The sequence below is a fragment of the Oncorhynchus clarkii genome, chromosome 13 (assembly GCF_045791955.1).
Source record: "Oncorhynchus clarkii lewisi isolate Uvic-CL-2024 chromosome 13, UVic_Ocla_1.0, whole genome shotgun sequence".
Taxonomy (NCBI): domain Eukaryota; kingdom Metazoa; phylum Chordata; class Actinopteri; order Salmoniformes; family Salmonidae; genus Oncorhynchus; species Oncorhynchus clarkii.
Window position 1 is genome coordinate 24,889,229 of NC_092159.1, and position 23,034 is coordinate 24,912,262.

At 43.5% G+C, this 23,034-nt stretch overlaps 1 protein-coding gene across 1 annotated transcript in view; it reads left to right on the top strand.

The window, feature by feature from the left end:
* LOC139424697 (voltage-dependent calcium channel gamma-1 subunit-like) overlaps positions 1–20,179 on the top strand; it is a 38,428-nt gene extending 18,249 nt beyond the window's left edge. Inside the window, exons 2-4 of the mRNA XM_071176771.1 lie at positions 5,028–5,102; positions 17,817–17,954; positions 18,161–20,179. Of these exons, the coding sequence (XP_071032872.1) occupies positions 5,028–5,102; positions 17,817–17,954; positions 18,161–18,390 (443 nt within the window). The 3' untranslated portion in view covers positions 18,391–20,179. The remainder of the gene's footprint in view (positions 1–5,027; positions 5,103–17,816; positions 17,955–18,160) is intronic.
* Positions 20,180–23,034: the final 2,855 nt, after the last annotated feature.

Consider the following 23,034-nt stretch of genomic DNA (forward strand, 5'->3'; position numbering starts at 1 on the left):
GGACGCATGGCTCTCGACTACGTCTCTCCTGAGCCCGTACGGGAGTTGTAGCGATAGTAACTACTAACAATTGGATACCACGAAATTGGGAATAAAAAATAAAAAAAAGGGATGTGAAGCGCTGAAAGACTATGTTACGTGAAGAGAAAACATACTGTTGGGGACCATACCCAGCAAAAAGAGACTGTTGTACCTAAGTTAATGTTCATACTGTGTGATTTAATGCTTTCATACTGTTTCAGGATGGGAAGTAGCATGTTCGAGAATAATACCGGTTTCCAAATTGCATTTCAGTTATTCTTGTTCATGGGAGAGGGGAAGATGTAGTAGGATGTCCCTTGGGGGTTTCCGTACCTAGGTATGACATGCGAGGGTTAGGTTAGTAAACATGCGGGAGCTAGAACCTCATTGTCGTGCGTCCTTATTTTTAGATAATACTACAGATGTGGATAGACATGGGGGAGGGAGCCTTACAAGTCCTTATAGAGACCTGGGTTTGAATTCCAAGCGCATATACTGTAAGCCAGTTCCTGGAAGGCCTGAGTCTCTTTCTTCTACCCATCATTAGAGAGACCTTTTGAGTGTCTTCCAATGCCATTAGAGAGCACAGCGGCACAGACCATGTGTGTGCGAGGGAGCGTGCATGTGTGCTTGCCTACCTGCGTTCATAGTGTGTGTGTGTGTGTGTGTGTGTGTGCGTATTTGTGCCAACCTGACTGACTGCCTTCATATTGTGTGTGCGCGTGTGTCTCTAAAGGTGAGGATGGGAGTGTGTAATGAGGACATCAAAAGCTAATGAGGCGAGCGCCGCCGCCGCATAATTGGCATAATCCCTGGATTTAGTGTTTCAATTAACAAACACAGAAGGACAACGACACAGCCCGAATGCCTGTTCAAGTGTCTCATAATGCAGCGTGGGCTCTCTCTCCTCTCAGCGCAATGAAAGGACACTTGGTCTTCAGCATGATGACAAGAATCCCTTCTGGTCCATTACAGTTATTAACACAGGAGTTTGTGGTGCGGAGAGATACTACCGAAGCTAGAGCCGAGGCTTTTGTTTGAGGGGTGAACGACTTAAAATGGCTGGGTTGAGCTGAGGCGACTCAGCAATTGACCTTTAAAGGCCCGAATGTACTCTGACTCTTCTATAAACTAGCTCTCTCTCTCTAAACCAAAACATTGAATTCTGTGGCTAGCCACCTCATTCCCCTGCCCGCCTTACTTAATAAAAAGAGCAGACAAGCCAGTTGCTAAGTAACCACCTCTGGGTTTTCCCTTGATGGCCAGTCTCTGTCCTCATTCACAAAAACATCCTCTATTAGTGAGAGTCAAAACATGAACACATTTAGATCCCTTTTCATGGTCCTTTACCTTACCAAAACCAATCATTGTCAGGTTGTATAATAGTCGTATAAGGATGTTTTGTGAGCATATTTTAAGTAACCAGAACAATACATCTTTATCTGGTGGAAATCTGGTGATCTGACTAGATAACAAGCAAAATGTGACATATTTAACTTTAGCTTTTCATCCTGTACTGAAAAATACATCTTTAACTGGTTGTAACACAGACCAGTTGGTTGTACTCTGATTATATGATGATGTCTTCTCAACCAGAAAACCAGTTTACACCGAGAAAATGAAGTCATTAATCATGTGCCAAATTTGGTCTGCTGGATTCTACTCATTAAAGAGTGTTTTGCTGGCGCCATGTATGGGCGCCAAATCCAGCTAATTGAACCTGCACATACTTTGTGTATCTTTTTTGATTAGCCTTCTCTCAGTAATACATCCAAACTGGCAACCCCACCCACCAGTAACTCGATCTTTCTAGTTGTCCTGGGAAAAGGGGAATTATCTCCAGCCCATGTGTATGTGTGGATATGAGAAAGGCTGGAGCCGATGTGATAACATGCTTAGCTCACATAATTCTACATGACAGCCTGTAACTTACTCCTGCTTGGTCCCTGCAGTTGGCCCAGAACATTAGATGCCATGTATCTGATGCAGAGCAGGCCTCTCCGGTGACAGAACAGAGTTGAGCGACTCTGAAGTCCCCCCTAACGTCTGAGGGACACAGCCGTCTGTCGCCGCTGTTTACAAATATGGTTTCCCTGGCGAATGGATGTTTTGATGTTCTGGTTTAGCATTAAAGCGTAGGGCGATACTCCTAGCCCTCTGCAATCGCTGTGATCGTATTCTGTGGGTCAGCTTTTACTTGTGCTTAGCACGGATCCCCAGGGGTTAACACATTGGTCCTGGCAAAGGGAATGGGATGCCCCTATAGGCTGCGTGTGAGTTTCAAGTTAGTGGAGGCTAAAAATAAAGAATGGCATGCATCTATCTATTTGCAGACTAATGTAAGATAGCCTTCTATTCCTAACATGATGAGTAGATTGGATAGTCATAAACTAGGCTAATAATATAACTAACTCACTGTTCGCAAAAAAACACTGTTCTGCTTTCTTTTCCTTTATTTGCACACATCCAGAGCTCGGGAACCCAGCTAGATGGACATTTTTACGAGAATCCGAAAAAAATTGCCATTTATAAACATTTCATGCAGTTCTACGACACTTTCGTCTCCATAACTGGAGACTAGCAGAATCTTTAATGCCACCAAAATCGCAGGCTACTCTGACAGACTCAGATCAATAAAGACGTCTTGAATGCAACCATCTAATCGAGGCCTCTGAAAATGGGAGGGACTACAGTGTTGCCAACTCCTCAGTAAGGAAAGTAGCTATTGGCTGTCCTAAAAATCGCTAGAAGTCACTAAATGACTGCAATGTATAATTTGCAATGTGCTTGTAATTGTGATGGAAGCTGTAAGAGAGAGGAATAACGTCGTGGGAGAGACAAAAAGTGAGTAAAAAAACACCCTAAATATGTTTAGAACACACACAGCGAATAAGAACCAGATATTTGAGGCCATACTCCTCCTCCAGCACTTTATGGACACATTGTTAATTCCAGTCATAACAGAGGCATTGTCAGTCCCTATCCCCAGGAGTTTCTCTTTTTTAGCTATAGATTTGGCATCTCCTCTCTCCAACTCAACAAGCCACAGAAATGTTGATACAATTGTCTGCTTGGTGTCACTAAAGTACCTTATCACAACCCCCAGGTACTTAGAAACACTTACATCCGTGGACTCATCGAGGAGGAGGCTGAAACGCTGCTCACCCACATCTGCGACCAATTTTTTCAGAAAGTATGGTGCTATAACACCATTAATCATTTCTGTGCACTTTGTCCTGTGCATTTTGAAGTGGGTAGCAGCAGTGGAGTCTGAGAAAGCAGCTCTACATGCTTCTCCAATGTGATCACATGCCAGCATAGAACAGTGTTCAGCGACAGCTAATGCCATGGTGGCCTCAGCCTTTTTTGCAGTCAATTTTTTAAACCATAAATGGCAGCTTGTTTTGGGTGGAACTGTTATAAGGCTTTGCCTTTTGAGTATGTTTTTGAGTTGACGTGTTTTTTTACATCACTAAGTTTGGGTAGACGGCTTCAACCAGCCTTTGTATTCAGGGTTTGATTCCCACTCCTTTCTGTATTTTTGAGTGTACAGTTTAGACTGAGACATGATGAGCTAGCCAGCTAGATGTTTAGCTTATGTCACAGAGAGGCACACACACAGTGGACAAGGTGAGTAAAGTGACTGAGGCTGTGTGAGTCAAATGCAGTGATTTATTTTTGTGCAGTGATTTATTTTAGAGAAAGAACATTTTACATTTACATCCCAGACCTGAATGTAAGCCAGGGCGGGATCAGCCAGCGGGAGCTTCCCGCATGCGCGATTCATTTGAACATCTCCTGCTCTGACTGCAGCTGGGAGGAACTGTTGCGCGAGGACTGGGCCGCCTGCGAGTGCTTTGGGACGGTGGTGGGGCCCACGGCAGCACCCGCTGCGCGTTGAGAAGAGTAAGAACGATATATGCTTTCACGTCAGAGTCTCCAATAACACCAGAAAAAGTTGCTAGATTTGTTGCTAGTCGATTTAAAAAAGAAATTGTCGCTAGAGGGGTCTGAATACTTGCTAAATATAGCGACAAAGTTGCTAAGTTGGCAACACTGGAGACACAGGCTATGACGTTCAACTAGCCTGGGGGAGGAAATTATTGTCCTTACAGGAACAGGGACCCAATGAATAAGACAGTGAATATGCGCACTCACCGGGGATATGGCCGATGGTCTCCGCTATAGAGTGCCAATAAAATACGCTACTGTTCGCTCAATGGCCTATTGTGAGTTGAGAATTTTGATAGCCTAATTGCACTGACAGCCGCAAATCAACAATCAGCTATCTGATATGGTGCGCCGCCTGCCCAATTTCGCGCTTCTCAACTGTAGGTTATGCCCTTGGCATTGTGATTTAAAACAATCCACAGCTATTTTTTTTAAAGAAGCGAATCATCCTCTGTGGCTCAATCATGCACTCTGTGGTGTAGTGTTTTGAAGGAATGTATTTATTTTTGTATACACAGGAGTAATTATATCATTTTGGCAAGTTGAATTAAAAGTACTTCCTATTGGATGCGCCATTTATGGATGCCCAACATAACCTATGTTAACACAAAATCAGACACTGTCAATCAACAGGGTGCAGATAGATAAGGGTTTTATGTAAACTCAGCGCAAACCATCAGATGAAAGGGGTGCGCCCAAATGTTGATCCGTGTGGATTAACAACGGTTACATCACAACTACAGAATGCTCGTTCATCGGTACCATATGCAAGTCGTTTAAAGGTAGTCCAGGTAAAAAGCATCAAAATCCTTTTATCTGTTTTTTTATGAAGTTAGCATCTTTACATTTGTGGAAGACTCGTGAAACAGTTTTTGGTAAACACATTGGCCTATTACGCCATTTTTATTTCCGATGTGTTGTGCATCTATTATGAAATATAGCTATTTTCCCGATTATTTAGTAACTTCTATGATGTTCAGTGTATTGATGAGAAACATTGCCTGAAGTGCTACTATCTGAACCTCCAGCTGACTGTGTTTTCATGTCTCCTACAGCGGAGAACTGCACTTACTTCAAACACTTCACTCCTGGGGACGAGTCTGAGATTTTTGAAGTCAAAACCCAGAAAGGTAAGGTTTCTTTTGTGCCTCATCCATACACAAGTTAATAATGGCCTAACTAACACACCATGGTTCTGTTTTGTAACTTTCATGTACACTGAGTGTAAAAAACATTAGGAACATCTTCCTACTATTGTGTTGCACCCCCTTTCGACCTCAGAACAACCTCAATTCGTCGGGACATGGGCTCTTACAAGGCATCGAAAGCGTTCCACGGTGATACTGGCTCATGGTGACTCCAATGCTTACTTACCACAGTTGTGTTAAGTTGGCTGATGTCCTTTGGGTGATGGACCATTCTTGATACACATGGGAAACTGTTGAGTGTGAAAGACTCAGCAGCATTTCAGTTCTTGACACACTAAAATCAGTGTGCCTGGCACCTACTACCATACCCCATTCAAATGGCACACACACACTTTATGTCTCACGGCTTAAAAATCCTTCTTTAACCTGTCTCCTCCCCTTCATCTACACTGATTGAAGTGATAAGGGACCATAGCTTTCACATGGATTCCCCTGTTCAGCCTATGTCATGGAAAGAGCAGATGTTCCTAATATTTTGTACACTTGGTTTATACACTATATATACAAAAGTATGTGGACACGCCTTCAAATGAGTGGATTTGACTATTTCAACCACACCCGTTGCAGACAGGTGTGCAAGCACACAGCCATGCAATCGCCATAGACAAACTTTGGCAGTAGAATGGCCTTACTGAACTGTAAGTGCTGTTATTGTGAAGTGGAAACGTCTAGGAGCAACAATGGCTCAGCCTCAAAGTGGTAGGCCACACAAGCTCACAGAACGGGGCCGCCGACTGCTGAAGCGAGTGGCGCATAAAAATCATCTCTCCTCGGTTGCAACACTCACTACTGAGTTGCAAACTGCCTCTGGAAGAAACATTAACATAAGAACTGTTTGTCGGGAGCTTCATGAAATGGGTTTCCATGGCCGAGCAGCCACACATAAGCCTAATATTACCATGCGCAATGCCAAGCATCGGCTGGAGTGGTGTAAAGCATGTCGCCATTGGACTCTGAAGCAGTGGAAACCTGTCTCTGGAGTGATGAATCACACTTCACCATCTGGCAAGTCCGGTGGACGAATCTGGGGGTGCCGGATGCCAGGAGAACGCTACCTGCCCCAATGCATAGTGCCAACTGTAAAGTTTGGAGGAGGAGGAATAATGGTCTGGGGATGTTTTTCATGGTTCGGCTAGGCCCCTTAGTTCCAGTGAAGGGAACTTGTAACGCTACAGCATTCAATGACATTCTAGACAATTCTGTGCTTCCAACTTTGTGGCAACAGTTTAAGAAAGGCCCTTTCTTGTTTCAGCATGATAATGCTCCCTGTGCATAAAGCAAATTCCATACAGAACCCCCATCGAACACCTTTGGGATGAATTGGAATGAGCCAGGCAGTGAGCCAGGCCTAATCGCCCAACATCACTAATGCTCTTGTGGCTGAATGGAAGCAAGTCCCCACAGCAATGTTCCAACATCTAGTGGAAAGTATTCCCAGAACAGTGGATGTTGTTATATCAGGAAAGGGGGGACCAACTCCATTTTAATGCCCATGATTTTGGAATGAGATGAGCAGGTGTCCACATACTTTTGGTCATGTAGTGTGTCTTCAAGAACAGAAGAAGTGTATTCTTTGATGTCCTTCTGACAGAATGTTTCATAAGGGAATATTCAAAGGGAACAGTCATAAAAAATAGACAACTCTGGATATGAAACATGGGTGGTGAATAATACAAGCCAAATTGGATACATCTTAACTCAAACAGTCCATGCTAGGGGCAAGGCAGGGCTGCCCGTTGTCTCCTAAGTTTCATGGACAAATGTTAACAAAAACAAACGTACAAAGAACCAGACTTACTGCTTCACAACCAATGGTGATTTGGTCATTTTTAGGATTTGGCCATCAGCCTTGAATTAATTTCAACACAAGCAGAAACATTTAAGTACATTAAGTTTTGGTAGGCGCAAGGGTTGCGGCAAAGTCAACTGAGTGGATATAAGCTCCGGCAGGTAGCGTGATGGAACCCCATGTGACAGAGCGAATCCCTGTCACCGCCAATTCCCTTCTCTCCTGGATATTGTTCTTCTCCCATCTCCCCACTAGCCCCCTTGGTGACCCTGCCAGTACTGTGCACATGCTTGGCCCATTAGACACATGTACTCTCACATATGACAGGACTTCCATGTGATGCACGTAAGGGCGCCAAGCACATGCAGGGCCTTGTCAGACCCAACCAGTAGGGTGTAAATCATAATAGATTTACACACACACACACACAGCTATGTTTTACTATACTTGTGAGGACTTTTTGGGGACCAACAATTGATTCCCATTCAAAATCCTATTTTCCCTAACCCCTAAATGAACCTTAATCCTAACCCTAACCTCAACCCTAATCCCTAAACCTAACCCTATTTCTAACCCTAAAACCTAAGCCTAAAATATACTTTTTACAAGTGTGGACCGGCAAAATGTCCTCACTTCTCTGAATTTTGGTTGGTTTACTATTCTTGTGAGGACTTTTGGTACTCAAGTATAGTAAAACATCCACACACACACGCACCCTTTAAGCCCACTATGCTCCTTTGAGACCCCTCTTTCAAAGTCACTGAGATCTCTTCATCTAGCCATGGTACCCAAAATAATGGGCAACTGGGCATTTATATACATAACCCCTAAGCATGGTGGGATATTTTAATTGCTTAATTAACTCGTGAACCACACCTGTGTGGAAGCACCTGCTTTATATCCTTCATTTACACAAGTGTTTCCTTTATTTTGGCAGTTACCTGTATATTGGTTTATTCTCTTCAAGAACAAAATGTGTGTCTTCTTTGATGTCCTTTTGACAGAATGTTTCATAAGAGAAGATTCAAAGGGAGAGTTATAAAAACAAATAAGCAACATGGGATATGAAACATGGATGGTGAATAGTACAAGCCAAATTGGATACATCTCAACTCCATGCTAGGCGCATGGCAGGGCTGCCCATTGTCTCCTTCTAAGTTGTAGGAACAAACGCTAACAAAGACCAAAGCACAAAGAGCCAGATATACCCCTTCATTCTAAGCCTTACCCACATAACCAGTGGTGCCTTGGGGCTGGATTCAATCCACGTCACCAAAGTTCAGTGCTACAGCGCGTTTGAAATTTAAAGGTAATTTCCGATTGAGCCGACTTATGGAGTCCTAACTGACAATGCAGTCGGAAGATTGCCTTTACTTTCCTAACGCGCAGTAGCGCAGCTCTTCAGCGCTACGGGTTGAATGGGGCCCTTGGTCTTTGTTAGCATTTGTCCATCAGCCTTGGTTTCAATACAAGCAGAAACATTGAAGTATATGGACTTTTCCCAGTATACCAAGGGACGCGGCCAAGTTAACTGAATGGATAGCCAGCTAGCACATTTGGTTCCTAGAAAATTGTGGAAACGTACATTTTTGGTTTCCCATTGGTTCTGCGAACGAAGCCATATGTTTCCTGACCAGTAGAACTGAATTTTTTAAAAACATTCTGAAAACGTTTGTTTTTAGGTGGCAGGGAGGTTCTGAGAACATTTTACTATGGTTCCCTGGAAGTTTTCCTGGGAGGTTTTTATTTTACGTTCTGAGAACAGAAATCATATGTTATTTGGTGTTTTTTGAATAACTCCCGTAAAACTTTCCCTGAATGTTTCAAGAACATGGAAATCTTGCTTAGGCATTAATCATGCAAATACATGTATGTTTTATTATGGCACGGCGTCAGTGAGATTCAAACCTGTGATCTTCTGTTCTCTATCCATGGAATTAGTCCACTGCGTCAGCAGGACGGAGCGAGCACGCCATGTTTGTTTTTTACTCAGCTGTTTACAACGCTGTTCATTTTAGTCTATTCAAACAGACCCCATTTCAAAGGAAACAAGCACTCATTAACATCAGGTGTGGCCAATTAGTTGGCACGGACAACACACTTGAACACACTTAGCAAGATAGAGAGGATAGAGAGAGTTTTGTTGACGCTGAGAACAGAATGTATGTTTAAAAAAACAAACATTCTTAGAACATTCTTTGAACTACTGTTGTCACTATACCAGTATTGTGATACTACGATACCAGATTTTCCATGGCAAAAAAGAAAGCACGACGCAGACTCTACTCTATGGTCCTTTAAAACCTACTTTTGTTAAGTATGGTGTGCTATAGCTTGTAAAATAAGCAAATGTGACTCTGGGTGACAACATAAGACTTCTTGCATCCAACATTAGGAATGTTTCTCTCAAGAAATGTAATCCGCTTCATAATTTGTTTCCTTTTCTTCCGTACTTCCTCGTATCGCGATACTGGTATTTGAGAACACTACTTTGAATGTTACTAATGTTTTCTTGACTTGCAGAAAACGTTATGCTGAAATATTGAAATTCCCATCAAAAAAACATATGGTTCTCAGAATGTTATGTGTTAGCTGAGTATATAATCTGGCAGGTAGCATCAATGGAACACCATGTGACAGAGCTAATTCCGCTCAACGCCCATTCCCTTCTCACTTGGATATTTTCCTTCCCCCATCTTTCCACTAGCCCCCTTTGTGACCCTGCCAGTACTGTGCACATTTGGCCCATTCAACGTATGTACTCTCACATATGACAGGACTGCTTAGCACATGCAGGGCCTTGTCAGACCCAATCAGTAGGGTGTAAATTAGAATATATTTACGCACACACACACACACTTGTTTTATAGTTTATGATGTCCGTCAGTTTATAACATGGTTTATGGGGACCCACCGTTTCCATGGTCCTATAAATGAAATGAACACATCACATGTTTTCATTTTATATGTAGAAGAAACAGTGGGGCAAAAAAGTATTTAGTCAGCCACCAATTGTGCAAGTTCTCCCACTTAAAAAGATGAGAGGCCTGTAATTTTCATCATAGGTACACTTCAACTATGAGAGACAAAATGAGAAAAAAAATACAGAAAATCACATTGTAGGATTTTTTATTAATTTATTTGCAAATTATGGTGGAAAATAAGTATTTGGTCACCTACAAACAAGCAGGATTTCTGGCTCTCACAGACCTGTAACTTTTTCTTTAAGAGGCTCCTCTGTCCTCCACTCGTTACCTGTATTAAATGCCACCTGTTTGAACTTGTTATCAGTATAAAAGACACCTGTCCACAACCTCAAACAGTCACACTCCAAACTCCACTATGGCCAAGACCAAAGAGCTGTCAAAGGACACCAGAAACAAAATTGTAGACCTGCACCAGGCTGGGAAGACTGAATCTGCAATAGGTAAGCAGCTTGGTTTGAAGAAATCAACTGTGGGAGCAATTATTAGGAAATGGAAGACATACAAGTCCACTGATAATCTCCCTCGATCTGGGGCTCCATGCAAGATCTCACCCCGTGGGGTCAAAATGATCACAAGAACGGTGAGCAAAAATCCCAGAACCACACCTAGTGAATGACCTGCAGAGAGCTGGGACCAAAGTAACAAAGCCTACCATCAGTAACACACTACGCCGCCAGGGACACAAATCCTGCAGTGCCAGACGTGTCCCCCTGCTTAAGCCAGTACATGTCCAGGCCCGTCTGAAGTTTGCTAGAGAGCATTTGGATGATCCAGAAGAAGATTGGGAGAATGTCATATGGTCAGATGAAACCAAAATATAACTTTTTGGTAAAAACTCAACTTGTCGTATTTGGAGGATAAATATTGCTGAGTTGCATCCAAAGAACACCATACCTACTGTGAAGCATGGGGGTGGAAACATCATGCTTTGGGGCTGTTTTTCTGCAAAGGGACCAGGACGACTGATCCGTGTAAAGGAAAGAATGAATGGGGCCATGTATGGTGAGATTTTGAGTGAAAACCTCCTTCCATCAGCAAGGGCATTGATGATGAAACGTGGCTGGGTCTTTCAGCATGACAATGATCCCAAACACACCGCCCGGGCAACGAAGGAGTGGCCTCGTAAGAAGCATTTCAAGGTCCTGGAGTGGCCTAGCCAGTCTCCAGATCTCAACCCCATAGAAAATATTTGGAGGGAGTTGAAAGTCCGTGTTGCCCAGCAACAGCCCCAAAACATCACTGCTCTAGAGGAGATCTGCATGGATGAATGGGCCAAAATACCAGCAACAGTGTGTGAAAATCTTGTGAAGACTTACAGAAAACGTTTGACCTCTGCCAACAAAGGGTATATAACAAAGTATATAAACTTTTGTTATTGACCAAATACTTATTTTCCACCATAATTTGCAAATAAATTCATAAAAAATCCTACAATGTGATTTTCTGGATTTTTTTTCTAATTTTGTCTGTCATAGTTGAAGTGTACCTATGATGAAAATTACAGGCCTCATCTTTTTAAGTGGGAGAACTTGCACATTTGGTGGCTGACTAAATACTTTTTTGCCCCACTGTACATCTAACTTCAGATGTGTACATCGGATCATATTGAAATAATATACCTGTAAATTCTCAGGCTTGTAAAGACATAGTTCATAAGAACATACGTTATAAGTACATTGTGTATATGAGTACATATAAGAAGAGTTGTAATGGATTTTTTCTCAAATGAGCAATAGGAAGCAGTAGACTGTCTCAGAGTAATTGCCTCTTGTGCCTCTGAACAAGAATTGCTGGTGTAAGACTGGCTACTGCAAATCTGTGATGTAATATTTTCAATCTTTTTTGTTAAGAAACGTAAAGACAGTTCACATAGATCAGGAGATACGAGCATGTCACTGTTTTGACGTCCAGGTAACCATGTCAAAACCTTTTGACGTTCTGAGGACGTCCTAACGACTCATTTTTGTTTGCAGGGGTCACTGGGGAGGTGATTTCTCACAGTCAAAGTCCTGCAATAAGAGCTATGCTAATGTTTGTGTAAACACTTCCGAATTGTAATCTGTGGGTGTCACTGAGTAGGCTGATGCACCATTTCATGGGGGGCAGACACTATAGGTAAAGCTATATGAATGTTCAATACGTACAATAGGCTGACTAGTGAGGTGATTTCACACAGTTAAAGAGCCACTGAACACGCCGATCGGCACATGTTTTTTTTTTCTGTCGCTCATTAGAAAAATTGGATTTCAGTCTTGGTGGTTTGTTTTCTGACTAATTACACGTTTGGTTAATGTTTGTCCCCCGTGAGACACTGTAGATGCGGAAGCCTACTTCACTTCCTAAAAATCCCCAGAATAAATCTATAATTCATTTTGACGTTTTTGCCAATGATGTTTTAGTTGTGCAATTTTACATCTGACTAACAAGGAACCCGAACCGGCTGCGCTCGTGCGCCATCGTGCATAAATGTATTTTGTCCCCCCACACCAAACGTGATCACGACACGCAGGTTAAAATATCAAAACAAACTCTGAACCATGTATATTAATTTGGGGACAGATCGAAAAGCATTAAACATTTATGGCAATTTAGCTAGCTAGCTTGCCCTTACTAGCTAATTTGTCCTATTTAGCTAGCTTGATGTTACTAGCTAATTTGTCCTGGGATATAAACATTGAGTTATTTTACCTGAAATGCACAAGGTCCCCTACTCCACCAATTAATCCACACATAAAACGGTCAACCGGATCGTTTATAGTCAGTCATCTCTCCTCCTTCCAGGCTTTTTCTTCTCTTGACTTTATATTGCGATTGGCAACTTTCATAAATTACGTGCATTACTGCCACTGACCTTGTTCGTCTTTCAGTCACCCACGTGGGTATAACCAATGAGGAGATGGCACGTGGGTACCTGCTTCTATAAACCAACGAGGAGATGGGAGAGGCAGGACTTGCAGCGCGATCTGCGTCAGAAATAGAACTGACTTCTATTTTAGCCCTTGGCAACGCAGACGCTCGTTAGCGAGCGCTAGCAGTGTGGGTGCAATAATTGAATAATATAGAGTTCTACATTTATTTTTGCAACGCTCACGCATGCGATGCGAGCAGTGTAGTCAGCCTGTAAGGTGTTTGGGGCAGTATTTCTCGAGTAAAAAAATGCACGACTTGATGTCTTTTGTAAACAAAGTCGGAGCTGCTGGGCAGGTCTGTCTCACTGTCTATGCTATTGGATAGAGAGCAATCACCGAAGCGGTTCACTCCATGTTAGTGGGCAAATGGACATCGTCAAATCAAAACCCAACTTTCCTTTACCTGTTGTGATGCATGGATGTTCCAAACTCCGTTTTAGACCAGACTGACTTCATCACAAAAATGATCATATTTACACTTTGCAGTACATTTTGACTTTAAAATAACTGTTTCTGGCTCATACTGATACCACGTAGGCCGTTTTCAAAGGGATTTGTTGCTTTTTAAAGGAAGTCGCTCTTTAAAGTCCCACAATAAGCATGGTTTGAGAACTAACAACATGGTGTTTGTTGAATCGCACATCTGTTTAAAGCAACAGGCAGAGTGTGGCTGCAGCAGGTCGGGAGAGAGGTGCAGCATTTCAGAGGGAGAAGGATGCAGTGTACTGCTGGATGAGCTGTGGGCTCTCTTATTGCAGGACTTTGACTGTGAGAAATCACCTCCCCAGTCAATCTATTGTGCGTATTGAACATTCCTAATGGACTGTAAAGTCCTGCAATAATAGCTAAGACGCTAATATGTGTGTAAACTCTATGGAATTGTAATCTATGGGTGTCACTGAGTAAGCTGATGCCTATAGAGTGTACACCCATGATATGGGGTAAGACTGTACATTCCAATATGAATATTTAAAACACACAAAAGGTTGACAGTTGAGGTAATTTGTCAAAGTCCTGCAATAAAAGCTATGTCACTAATATTTCAAATAGTCTGGGTAGCCATTTGATTAGCTGTTCAGGAGTCTTATGGCTTGGGGTTAGAAGATGTTAAGAAGCCTTTTGGATCTAGACTTGGCGCTCCGGTACCGCTTGCTGTGCGGTAGCAGAGAGAACGGTCTATGACTAGGGTGGCTGGAGTCTTTGACAATTTTTAGGACCTTCCTCTGACACTGTCTGGTATAGAGGTCCTGGATGGCAGGAAGCTTGGCCCCAGTGATGTACTGGGCCGTACGCACTACCCTCTGTAGTGTCTTGCGGTTGGAGGCTGAGCAGTTGCCATATCAGGCATTGACGCAACCATGCTCTCGATGCTGTAGAACTTTTTGAGGATCTCAGGACCCATGCCAAATCTTTTCAGTCTCCTGAGGCAAAATAGGCCTTTTCGTGCCCTCATCACGACTATCTTGGTGTGTTTGGACCATGATAGTTTATTGGTGATGTGGACACCAAGGAACTTGAAGCGCTCAACCTGCTCCACTACAGCCCTGTCGATGAGAATGGGGGCGTGCTCGGTCCTCCTTTTCCTGTAGTCCACAGTCATCTCCTTTGTCTTGATCATTTTGAGGGAGAGGTTGTTGTCCTGGCACCACACGGCCAGGTCTCTGAACTCCTCCCTATAGGCTGTCTCATCGTTGTCGGTGATCAGGCCTACCACTGTTGTGTCATCGGCAAACTTAGTGATGTTGTGCCTGGCCATGCAGTCATGAGTGAGCAGGGAGTACAGGAGGGGACTGAGCACGCACCCAACGGGCCCCCGTGTTGAGGATCAGCGTGGTGGATGTGTTGTTGCCTACCCTTACCACCTGGGGGCGGCCCGTCAGGAAGTCCAGGATCCAGTTGCAGAGGGAGGTGTTTAGTGTCAGGGTCCTTAGCTTAGTGATGAGCTTTGAGGGCACTATGGTGTTGAACGCTGAGCTGTAGTCAATGAATAGCATTCTCACATAGGTTTTCCTTTTGTCCAGGTGGGAAAGGGCAGTGTGGAGTGCAATAGAGATTGCATCGTCTGTGGATCTGTTGGGGCGGTATGCAAATTGGAGTAGGTCTAGGGTTTCTGGGATAATGGTGTTGATGTGAGCCATGACCAGCCTTTCAAAGCACTTCATGGCTACAGATGAGAGTGCTACGGGTTAGTAGACATTTAGACAGGTTACCTTAGTGTTCTTGGGCACAGGGACTATGGTGGTCTGCTTGAAACATGTTGGTATTACAGACTCATGCTCGGAGTACACATCCTGGTAATCCATCTGGCCCTGCGACCTTGTGAATGTTGACCTGTTTAAAGGTCTTACTCACATCGGCTGCAGAGAGAGTGATCACACAATCGTCCGGAACAGCTGATGCTATCATGCATGTTTCAGTGTTATTTGCCTCAAAGCGAGCATAGAAGTAATTTTGCTCATCTGGTAGGCTCGTGTCACTGGGAAGCTCGCGGCTGTGCTTCCCTTTGTAGTCTGCAATAGTTTACAAGCTCTGCCACATCCGACGAGCATCAGAGCCTGTGTAGTATGATTAAGTCTTAGTCCTGTATTGACGCTTTGCCTGTTTGATGATTTGTCGGAGAGCAGAGCGGAATTTCTTATAAGCTTCCGGGTTAGAGTCCAGCTCCTTGAAAGGGGCAGCTCTAACCTTTAGCTCAGTGCGGATGTTGCCTGTAATCCATGGCCTCTGGTTGGGGTATGTACGTACAGTCACTGTGGGGAAGACGTCATTGATGCAGTTATTGATGAAGCCAGTGACTGATGTAGTGTACTCCTCAATGCCATCGGAAGAATCTCGGAACATATTCCAGTCTGTGCTAACAAAACAGTCCTGTAGCTTAGCATCTACTTCACTGGTGCTTCCTGCTTTAGTTTTTGCTTGTAAGCAGGAATCAGGAGGATAGAATTATGGTCAGATTTGTCAAATGGAGGGTGAGGGAGAGCTTTGTACGCGTCTCTGTGTGTGGAGTAAAGGTGGTCTAGAGTTTGGTAAATAGTGTGGTCTAAAGCTTATTTTGTGTAAGTTTGTGTAACCTCATAATATATTTACACACACACACACACACACCTCATGAAATTGCTAATGGCTAGCCCCAGAAATAGAAATAGCCCTTACTTTGAAATGTGGCACTGACCCATTCCAAATGCCCATTGGGATTCTTCACTCCTCAATAAACCAATGGTTACCATTTATATGGAGCATGGCCATAGAGCTCCGATCCAGCGCTGTCAGTAGGACTAGCCACAGGCAGATCCAGCGCTGTCAGTAGGACTAGCCACAGGCAGATCCAGCGCTGTCAGTACGACTAGCCACAGGCAGATCCAGCGCTGTCAGTACGACTAGCCACAGGCAGATCCAGCGCTGTCAGTACGACTAGCCACAGGTAGATCCAGCGCTATCAGTACGACTGGCCACAGGCAGATCCAGCCAAGCAGCGTAAACAGAGCTAAACTGAAAATGCCACTGGGATAATAAATCACTAAAGCACCAAATAGAGTGCAAAAGAGATCTTTCAGCCCATACCTGAGACATTAAACCACTGATCCAGCCTAGACTGACACCACTCACCCCTCTCTCTGGGGTTGCAAGGGGAAGAGCGCTAGCACGCCATGCAGGATATAGAATGATTCCAGGACTACTCAAGGGGTGAGAGCCAGCATTGGCCCATCCTCCCCCAGAATGAGATGAAGGGGAGCCCCCGAGGAGAGGCTCTCCCCTGGGCACCGATTCTAGGAGCGCAGGCGGAAGATCAAAGCCTAGCTCCTCCATCCACATTACAACACCGACATAACCGGAATGGCTGGTTAAGCAGCTTGGAATAGCTTGGAACAACGTACAGTAATGCCAAGCTTAGTTCTCTCCTTTTGGTTGAATAAAGATGGCTGCCTTACTGCCAGAGGAACTTTTTCACTGTGTAACATGTCTCTCATTTCACACAACAATTTTTGACTTCGAGCTCAATGTCATTTCAAATGTAACCTCGTTATTTCATTCTGTTAGTTTGTTTGATTGATTTAGGTAGCTTGTTAGTTTGACTGATGGCAGATTCTACCAACCAAGTGAAATTCCGTCTTCCTTATCATGCTTCACACTCCTGTTCATTAAAAAAAAAGATATATTTAATTGTCCATTCTGTGACTGTACACAACCTCGTGTCCTGTACAATGAGGTGACAAACTAAATTAATCTGCACCCGTAACAATTCAGTTAGGTCCCTTCAACTATTTTCTCAGGCATAAACTAAAGACAAATGGAAAAAATCCACATGAGTGTTTGCACATCCAGTTACGCCAGTGCTGCACTGTCATGAAAAATAATTGATATAATTCAGCTGGAGACATAAGGACTCATGCTGCTCTGGAATAAAACCATTTTTCTTGGTAAGCCTCCTATCGGCTTATGGCTGATTTTATAAACACATACAAAGACATTAACCCCCACAACCCTTTCGTGTACTGTAACGTAGAAAAAACAAAACAATTTGAGTATTGAAAAGCTAAAGTTAATTTATGCAGATCCAGTTTAGAGAGGTATTTTTAGTGTTATAGGAGGAAAGTAGCACTCTACAAGTTTACAGTATGTACAATTGCTTAAGATGGAAGTTGCGCTTAACCACAGATCTAGGATCAGACTACCCTTCCCTCAATCCTATCTGGATGGCAAAATGTCTGACCCTGTATCAGTGGTAAGAGGAAACTTTAACCACCTCCTGTGTTGTGTGTTTACATACATTCCAACTCGGTTGGTAGAGCATGGCACATGTAACGCCAAGGTAGTGGGCTTTATTCCCAGGACCCCCCATATGCATGCATGACTGTAAGTCGCTTTGGATAAAAGCGTCTGCTAAATGGCATACTATATTTTCATAGGTCAGGGGTCATCTTGAAGTGACCTCTATTTGCTCTCTTTTCAGAGTACAATATCTCGGCAGCGGCCATCGCCATCTTCAGCCTGGCCTTTATGATCCTGGGCACCTTGTGTCTCCTGTGCTCCTTCAAGAAGGGAAATGACTACATCCTCAAACCTGCCGGAATGTTCTTCGCTTTCGCAGGTGAGACCAGACACGCAGATAACACATTACCTCTGTAATCTTTTGGTTGTACTGTTATCAGTGTGTTAAGGGAACAGATGCAGTACTAAAATCAAAATATAGTATAGCAAATGAAAAACAAATAATATCTGATTCAACTGCTTACCTGTGATTGGAGGTCATGCCCGTTAACCCATCCTCCTCTCTCCCTCTATGCCCAATCGCAGGTCTGTGCGCCATCATCTCAGTGGAGGTGATGCGTCAGTCGGTAAAGCGGATGATCGAGAGCGAGGAAACCATCTGGATAGACTACTCCTACGCCTGGTCCTTCGCCTGTGCCTGCGCCGGCTTCTGCCTCCTTTTCCTCAGTGGCCTCGGCCTCCTCCTGCTCTCCATGCCCCGCATGCCCCAAAACCCCTGGGAGTCCTGCATGGACGCTGAACACGAAGTGGAGTAATAGACAGAGGGATGAGACGAGGAAGAGAGTGACACTTTGTTTTAAAAGCAATAAGATCACGATCAAGATAAACTTTGTGTTGTGATATAGTGGAACCAGAGGATTATTTCACACAGCGCTTGGGAGCAGTCGAGTCCTGCATGCTTTCCCGAGTCATAGTGGAGGATCACACAACATAGTGTCATCGTGTGACTCCAAGTTTATGCCGATATGATGGTTATTAAATATTTGCAGATAAAAGGCATTTCCACTGCCATTTCTCGCATAATTAATTTTACAGACACATAAAACATCCCACCATGTCGATTGATGCAAATGGTCTGTTTTATAAAACTGCACCGGCATTTCCTGTTTCCATCAGCCCAGTCGTTACTTTTTTCCAAGTGTCCGGTAATTAATCAGCATGAAATGGTTGGATGGAAACCTGGTTAATGATACATTTTGACATGTTATTTAATGGTATAAATAGTAATGGATTGACATTTGACCTATGAATCCACCTTTTTCACAATGTGTGTTTTTTATGATAATTCTGTACATAAGTCAATCAATTTATAACTGGGATGGTTCTGTTATTTTCAGTGCATCAAGCACTTGCAATGAATTTATGTCAAATGTATTCAGGCAGATTAAGATAAACCAGGAAATTGTTAGAATCAGATGCCAAATTATTACTTCATAACTAAGCATTTAATATTGCAACTCCTTTAAAATTCACAGCATACATACCACTAATTGTGATGTAAAGAAGTGATATTAAAATGATCCATTGTAATTATAGAATTTAGGTCATGTTAGATTTATAGTGGGAAAAAAAGTACTTTCAGTATTCAAAAGGACTTTTATAAGAATAATACATGGCTGTCGCAGCAAATTGGAGAAGCAAATAATGTTGTCTAGTGAGTTTAGTGTGCATACCAGGCAGAATGCTAAACACCAACCGTCCACTGAATGCTTGGGTTGGAAAAGATTCAGTTCTAGCAGGTGCACACCAAACACAAAAAAAACTGCTTTTTAAGAGCTGAACACATTGCAGCCTAATTTCTTGGACTATTTGATCCCATTCAATTTAGGCGAACCAAGTACTCTATTTTTGTTGTTGTTGATGAAGGTATCAATTTCTTCTAGTTCTGATTTTAGTTAGCATCTGATGCATTTAACTACAAACTTGGAAGGTACTCAGTAGCCAACACTTTCAGGGGCATTCAGCTCAACAAAACTCGAGAGCCTTAATATGTACCATTTTAGATCCAGTAAATAGCTTTAATAGAAATATCTCCCAAATGTCCAGTCTTTTCAGCCAAACTAAACTGGACTTCTCTCCCATGTTACCAATCGTCTTTGGCTTCTATGGACAGACAGGAAATAGGTGTATTGTAAAAACCCAGTGGGTACATTCTTTTTGTTATGGATGATACTGCTTTTGTATTTACTCAGTGGAAGTGTTAAACTAGGATTCTTTTTGATACAGAAATGTACATCGCTAATGTCTCAAAACAAGCTTGCAAGTTCTAATGCCATTGCTTTCCCCATTTGATATTTGATTGAATAGATGAGGGCAGTTGATAAAGGTACTGGCACTATGGTTACTAAACACTACATAAGACTTCGTGAGTGTAGCAGAACAAAAAATTGCTTCGCCATCTTATCTGTCCTTGTCTGTTAGAACTAGCTTTTGGTATGGAATGATGAATTACAGTACAGTGGTTGTCTTCAGTTGTGCATACATGTTATGATAACCATGCATTTCTAAATACAATAAATTCACTGATATCTAGCTTGGACGAAAGCCAGTTTCCTGTATCTCTTCCGTCCTTCTCTCCTGTATACAAGACCCCTGGGTCGTGTTCATTTAGGTACAAAACGTAAGAAATGGGCTGAACTTGCCCAATAAGAAATGCTCATTTTGTTTTCCGTAGCTAAATGTTTCCTTTGCGTGGCCCAATGAACACAAACCTGTTTTGAGAATAAAGCCTTGAATTATGGCCAATAGAGGGGAATATATAGAAAACTCAGGGCTCGGACAGTGAGTGGCGGTAGAGCGAGGCCATGTTCTTGGGGGGGGGGGGGTGATGAAGGGAAGGAGGAGTCTTTGGAAACGTATCCTCACTGTGTGTAGGGGGTGATGAAAGGAAGGAGGAGTCTTTAAAAGCGTATCCTCACTGTGTGTAGGGGGTGATGAAAGGAGGAGTCTTTAGAAGCGTTTCCTCACTGTGTGTAGGGGGTGATGAAAGGAGGAGTCTTTAGAAACGTATCCTCACTGTGTGTAGGGGGTGATGAAAGGAGGAGTCTTTAGAAGCGTATCCTCACTGTGTGTAGGGGGTGATGAAAGGAGGAGTCTTTAGAAGCGTATCCTCACTGTGTGTAGGGTGTGATGAAAGGAGGAGTCTTTAGAAGCGTATCCTCACTGTGTGTAGGGGGGTGATGAAAGGAGGAATCTTTAGAAGCGTATCCTCACTGTGTGTAGGGGGTGATGAAAGGAAGGAGGAGTCTTTGGAAGCGTATCCTCACTGTGTGTAGGGGGGTGATGAAAGGAGGAATCTTTAGAAGCGTATCCTCACTGTGTGTAGGGGGTGATGAAAGGAGGAATCTTTAGAAACGTATCCTCACTGTGTGTAGGGGGTGATGAAAGGAAGGAGGAATCTTTAGAAGCGTATCCTCACTGTGTGTAGGGGGTGATGAAAGGAAGGAGGAATCTTTAGAAACGTATCCTCACTGTGTGTAGGGGGTGATGAAAGGAAGGAGGAATCTTTAGAAGCGTATCCTCACTGTGTGTAGGGGGTGATGAAAGGAGGAGTCTTTAGAAGCGTTTCCTCACTGTGTGTAGGGGGTGATGAAAGGAGGAGTCTTTAGAAGCGTATCCTCACTGTGTGTAGGGGGTGATGAAAGGAGGAGTCTTTAGAAGCGTATCCTCACTGTGTGTAGGGGGTGATGAAAGGAGGAATCTTTAGAAGCGTATCCTCACTGTGTGTAGGGGGGTGATGAAAGGAGGAATCTTTAGAAGCGTATCCTCACTGTGTGTAGGGGGTGATGAAAGGAGGAATCTTTAGAAAGGTATCCTCACTGTGTGTAGGGGGTGATGAAAGGAAGGAGGAATCTTTAGAAGCGTATCCTCACTGTGTGTAGGGGGTGATGAAAGGAAGGAGGAATCTTTAGAAACGTATCCTCACTGTGTGTAGGGGGTGATGAAAGGAAGGAGGAATCTTTAGAAGCGTATCCTCACTGTGTGTAGGGGGGTGATGAAATGAGGAGTCTTTAGAAGCGTATCCTCACTGTGTGTAGGGGGTGATGAAAGGAAGGAGGAATCTTTAGAAACGTATCCTCACTGTGTGTAGGGGGTGATGAAAGGAAGGAGGAATCTTTAGAAGCGTATCCTCACTGTGTGTAGGGGGTGATGAAAGGAAGGAGGAATCTTTAGAAACGTATCCTCACTGTGTGTAGGGGGTGATGAAAGGAGGAATCTTTAGAAGCGTATCCTCACTGTGTGTAGGGGGTGATGAAAGGAGGAGTCTTTAGAAGCGTATCCTCACTGTGTGTAGGGGGTGATGAAAGGAGGAGTCTTTAGAAGCGTATCCTCACTGTGTGTAGGGGGGTGATGAAAGGAGGAATCTTTAGAAGCGTATCCTCACTGTGTGTAGGGGGTGATGAAAGGAAGGAGGAGTCTTTGGAAGCGTATCCTCACTGTGTGTAGGGGGGTGATGAAAGGAGGAATCTTTAGAAGCGTATCCTCACTGTGTGTAGGGGGTGATGAAAGGAGGAATCTTTAGAAACGTATCCTCACTGTGTGTAGGGGGTGATGAAAGGAAGGAGGAATCTTTAGAAGCGTATCCTCACTGTGTGTAGGGGGTGATGAAAGGAGGAGTCTTTAGAAGCGTTTCCTCACTGTGTGTAGGGGGTGATGAAAGGAGGAGTCTTTAGAAGCGTATCCTCACTGTGTGTAGGGGGTGATGAAAGGAGGAGTCTTTAGAAGCGTATCCTCACTGTGTGTAGGGGGTGATGAAAGGAGGAATCTTTAGAAGCGTATCCTCACTGTGTGTAGGGGGTGATGAAAGGAAGGAGGAGTCTTTGGAAGCGTATCCTCACTGTGTGTAGGGGGTGATGAAAGGAGGAATCTTTAGAAAGGTATCCTCACTGTGTGTAGGGGGTGATGAAAGGAAGGAGGAATCTTTAGAAACGTATCCTCACTGTGTGTAGGGGGTGATGAAAGGAAGGAGGAATCTTTAGAAGCGTATCCTCACTGTGTGTAGGGGGGTGATGAAATGAGGAGTCTTTAGAAGCGTATCCTCACTGTGTGTAGGGGGTGATGAAAGGAAGGAGGAATCTTTAGAAACGTATCCTCACTGTGTGTAGGGGGTGATGAAAGGAAGGAGGAATATTTAGAAGCGTATCCTCACTGTGTGTAGGGGGTGATGAAAGGAGGAGTCTTTAGAAGCGTATCCTCACTGTGTGTAGGGGGTGATGAAAGGAAGGAGGAATCTTTAGAAGCGTATCCTCACTGTGTGTAGGGGGTGATGAAAGGAAGGAGGAGTCTTTAGAAGCGTATCCTCACTGTGTGTAGGGGGTGATGAAAGGAGGAATCTTTAGAAGCGTATCCTCACTGTGTGTAGGGGGTGATGAAAGGAGGAGTCTTTAGAAGCGTATCCT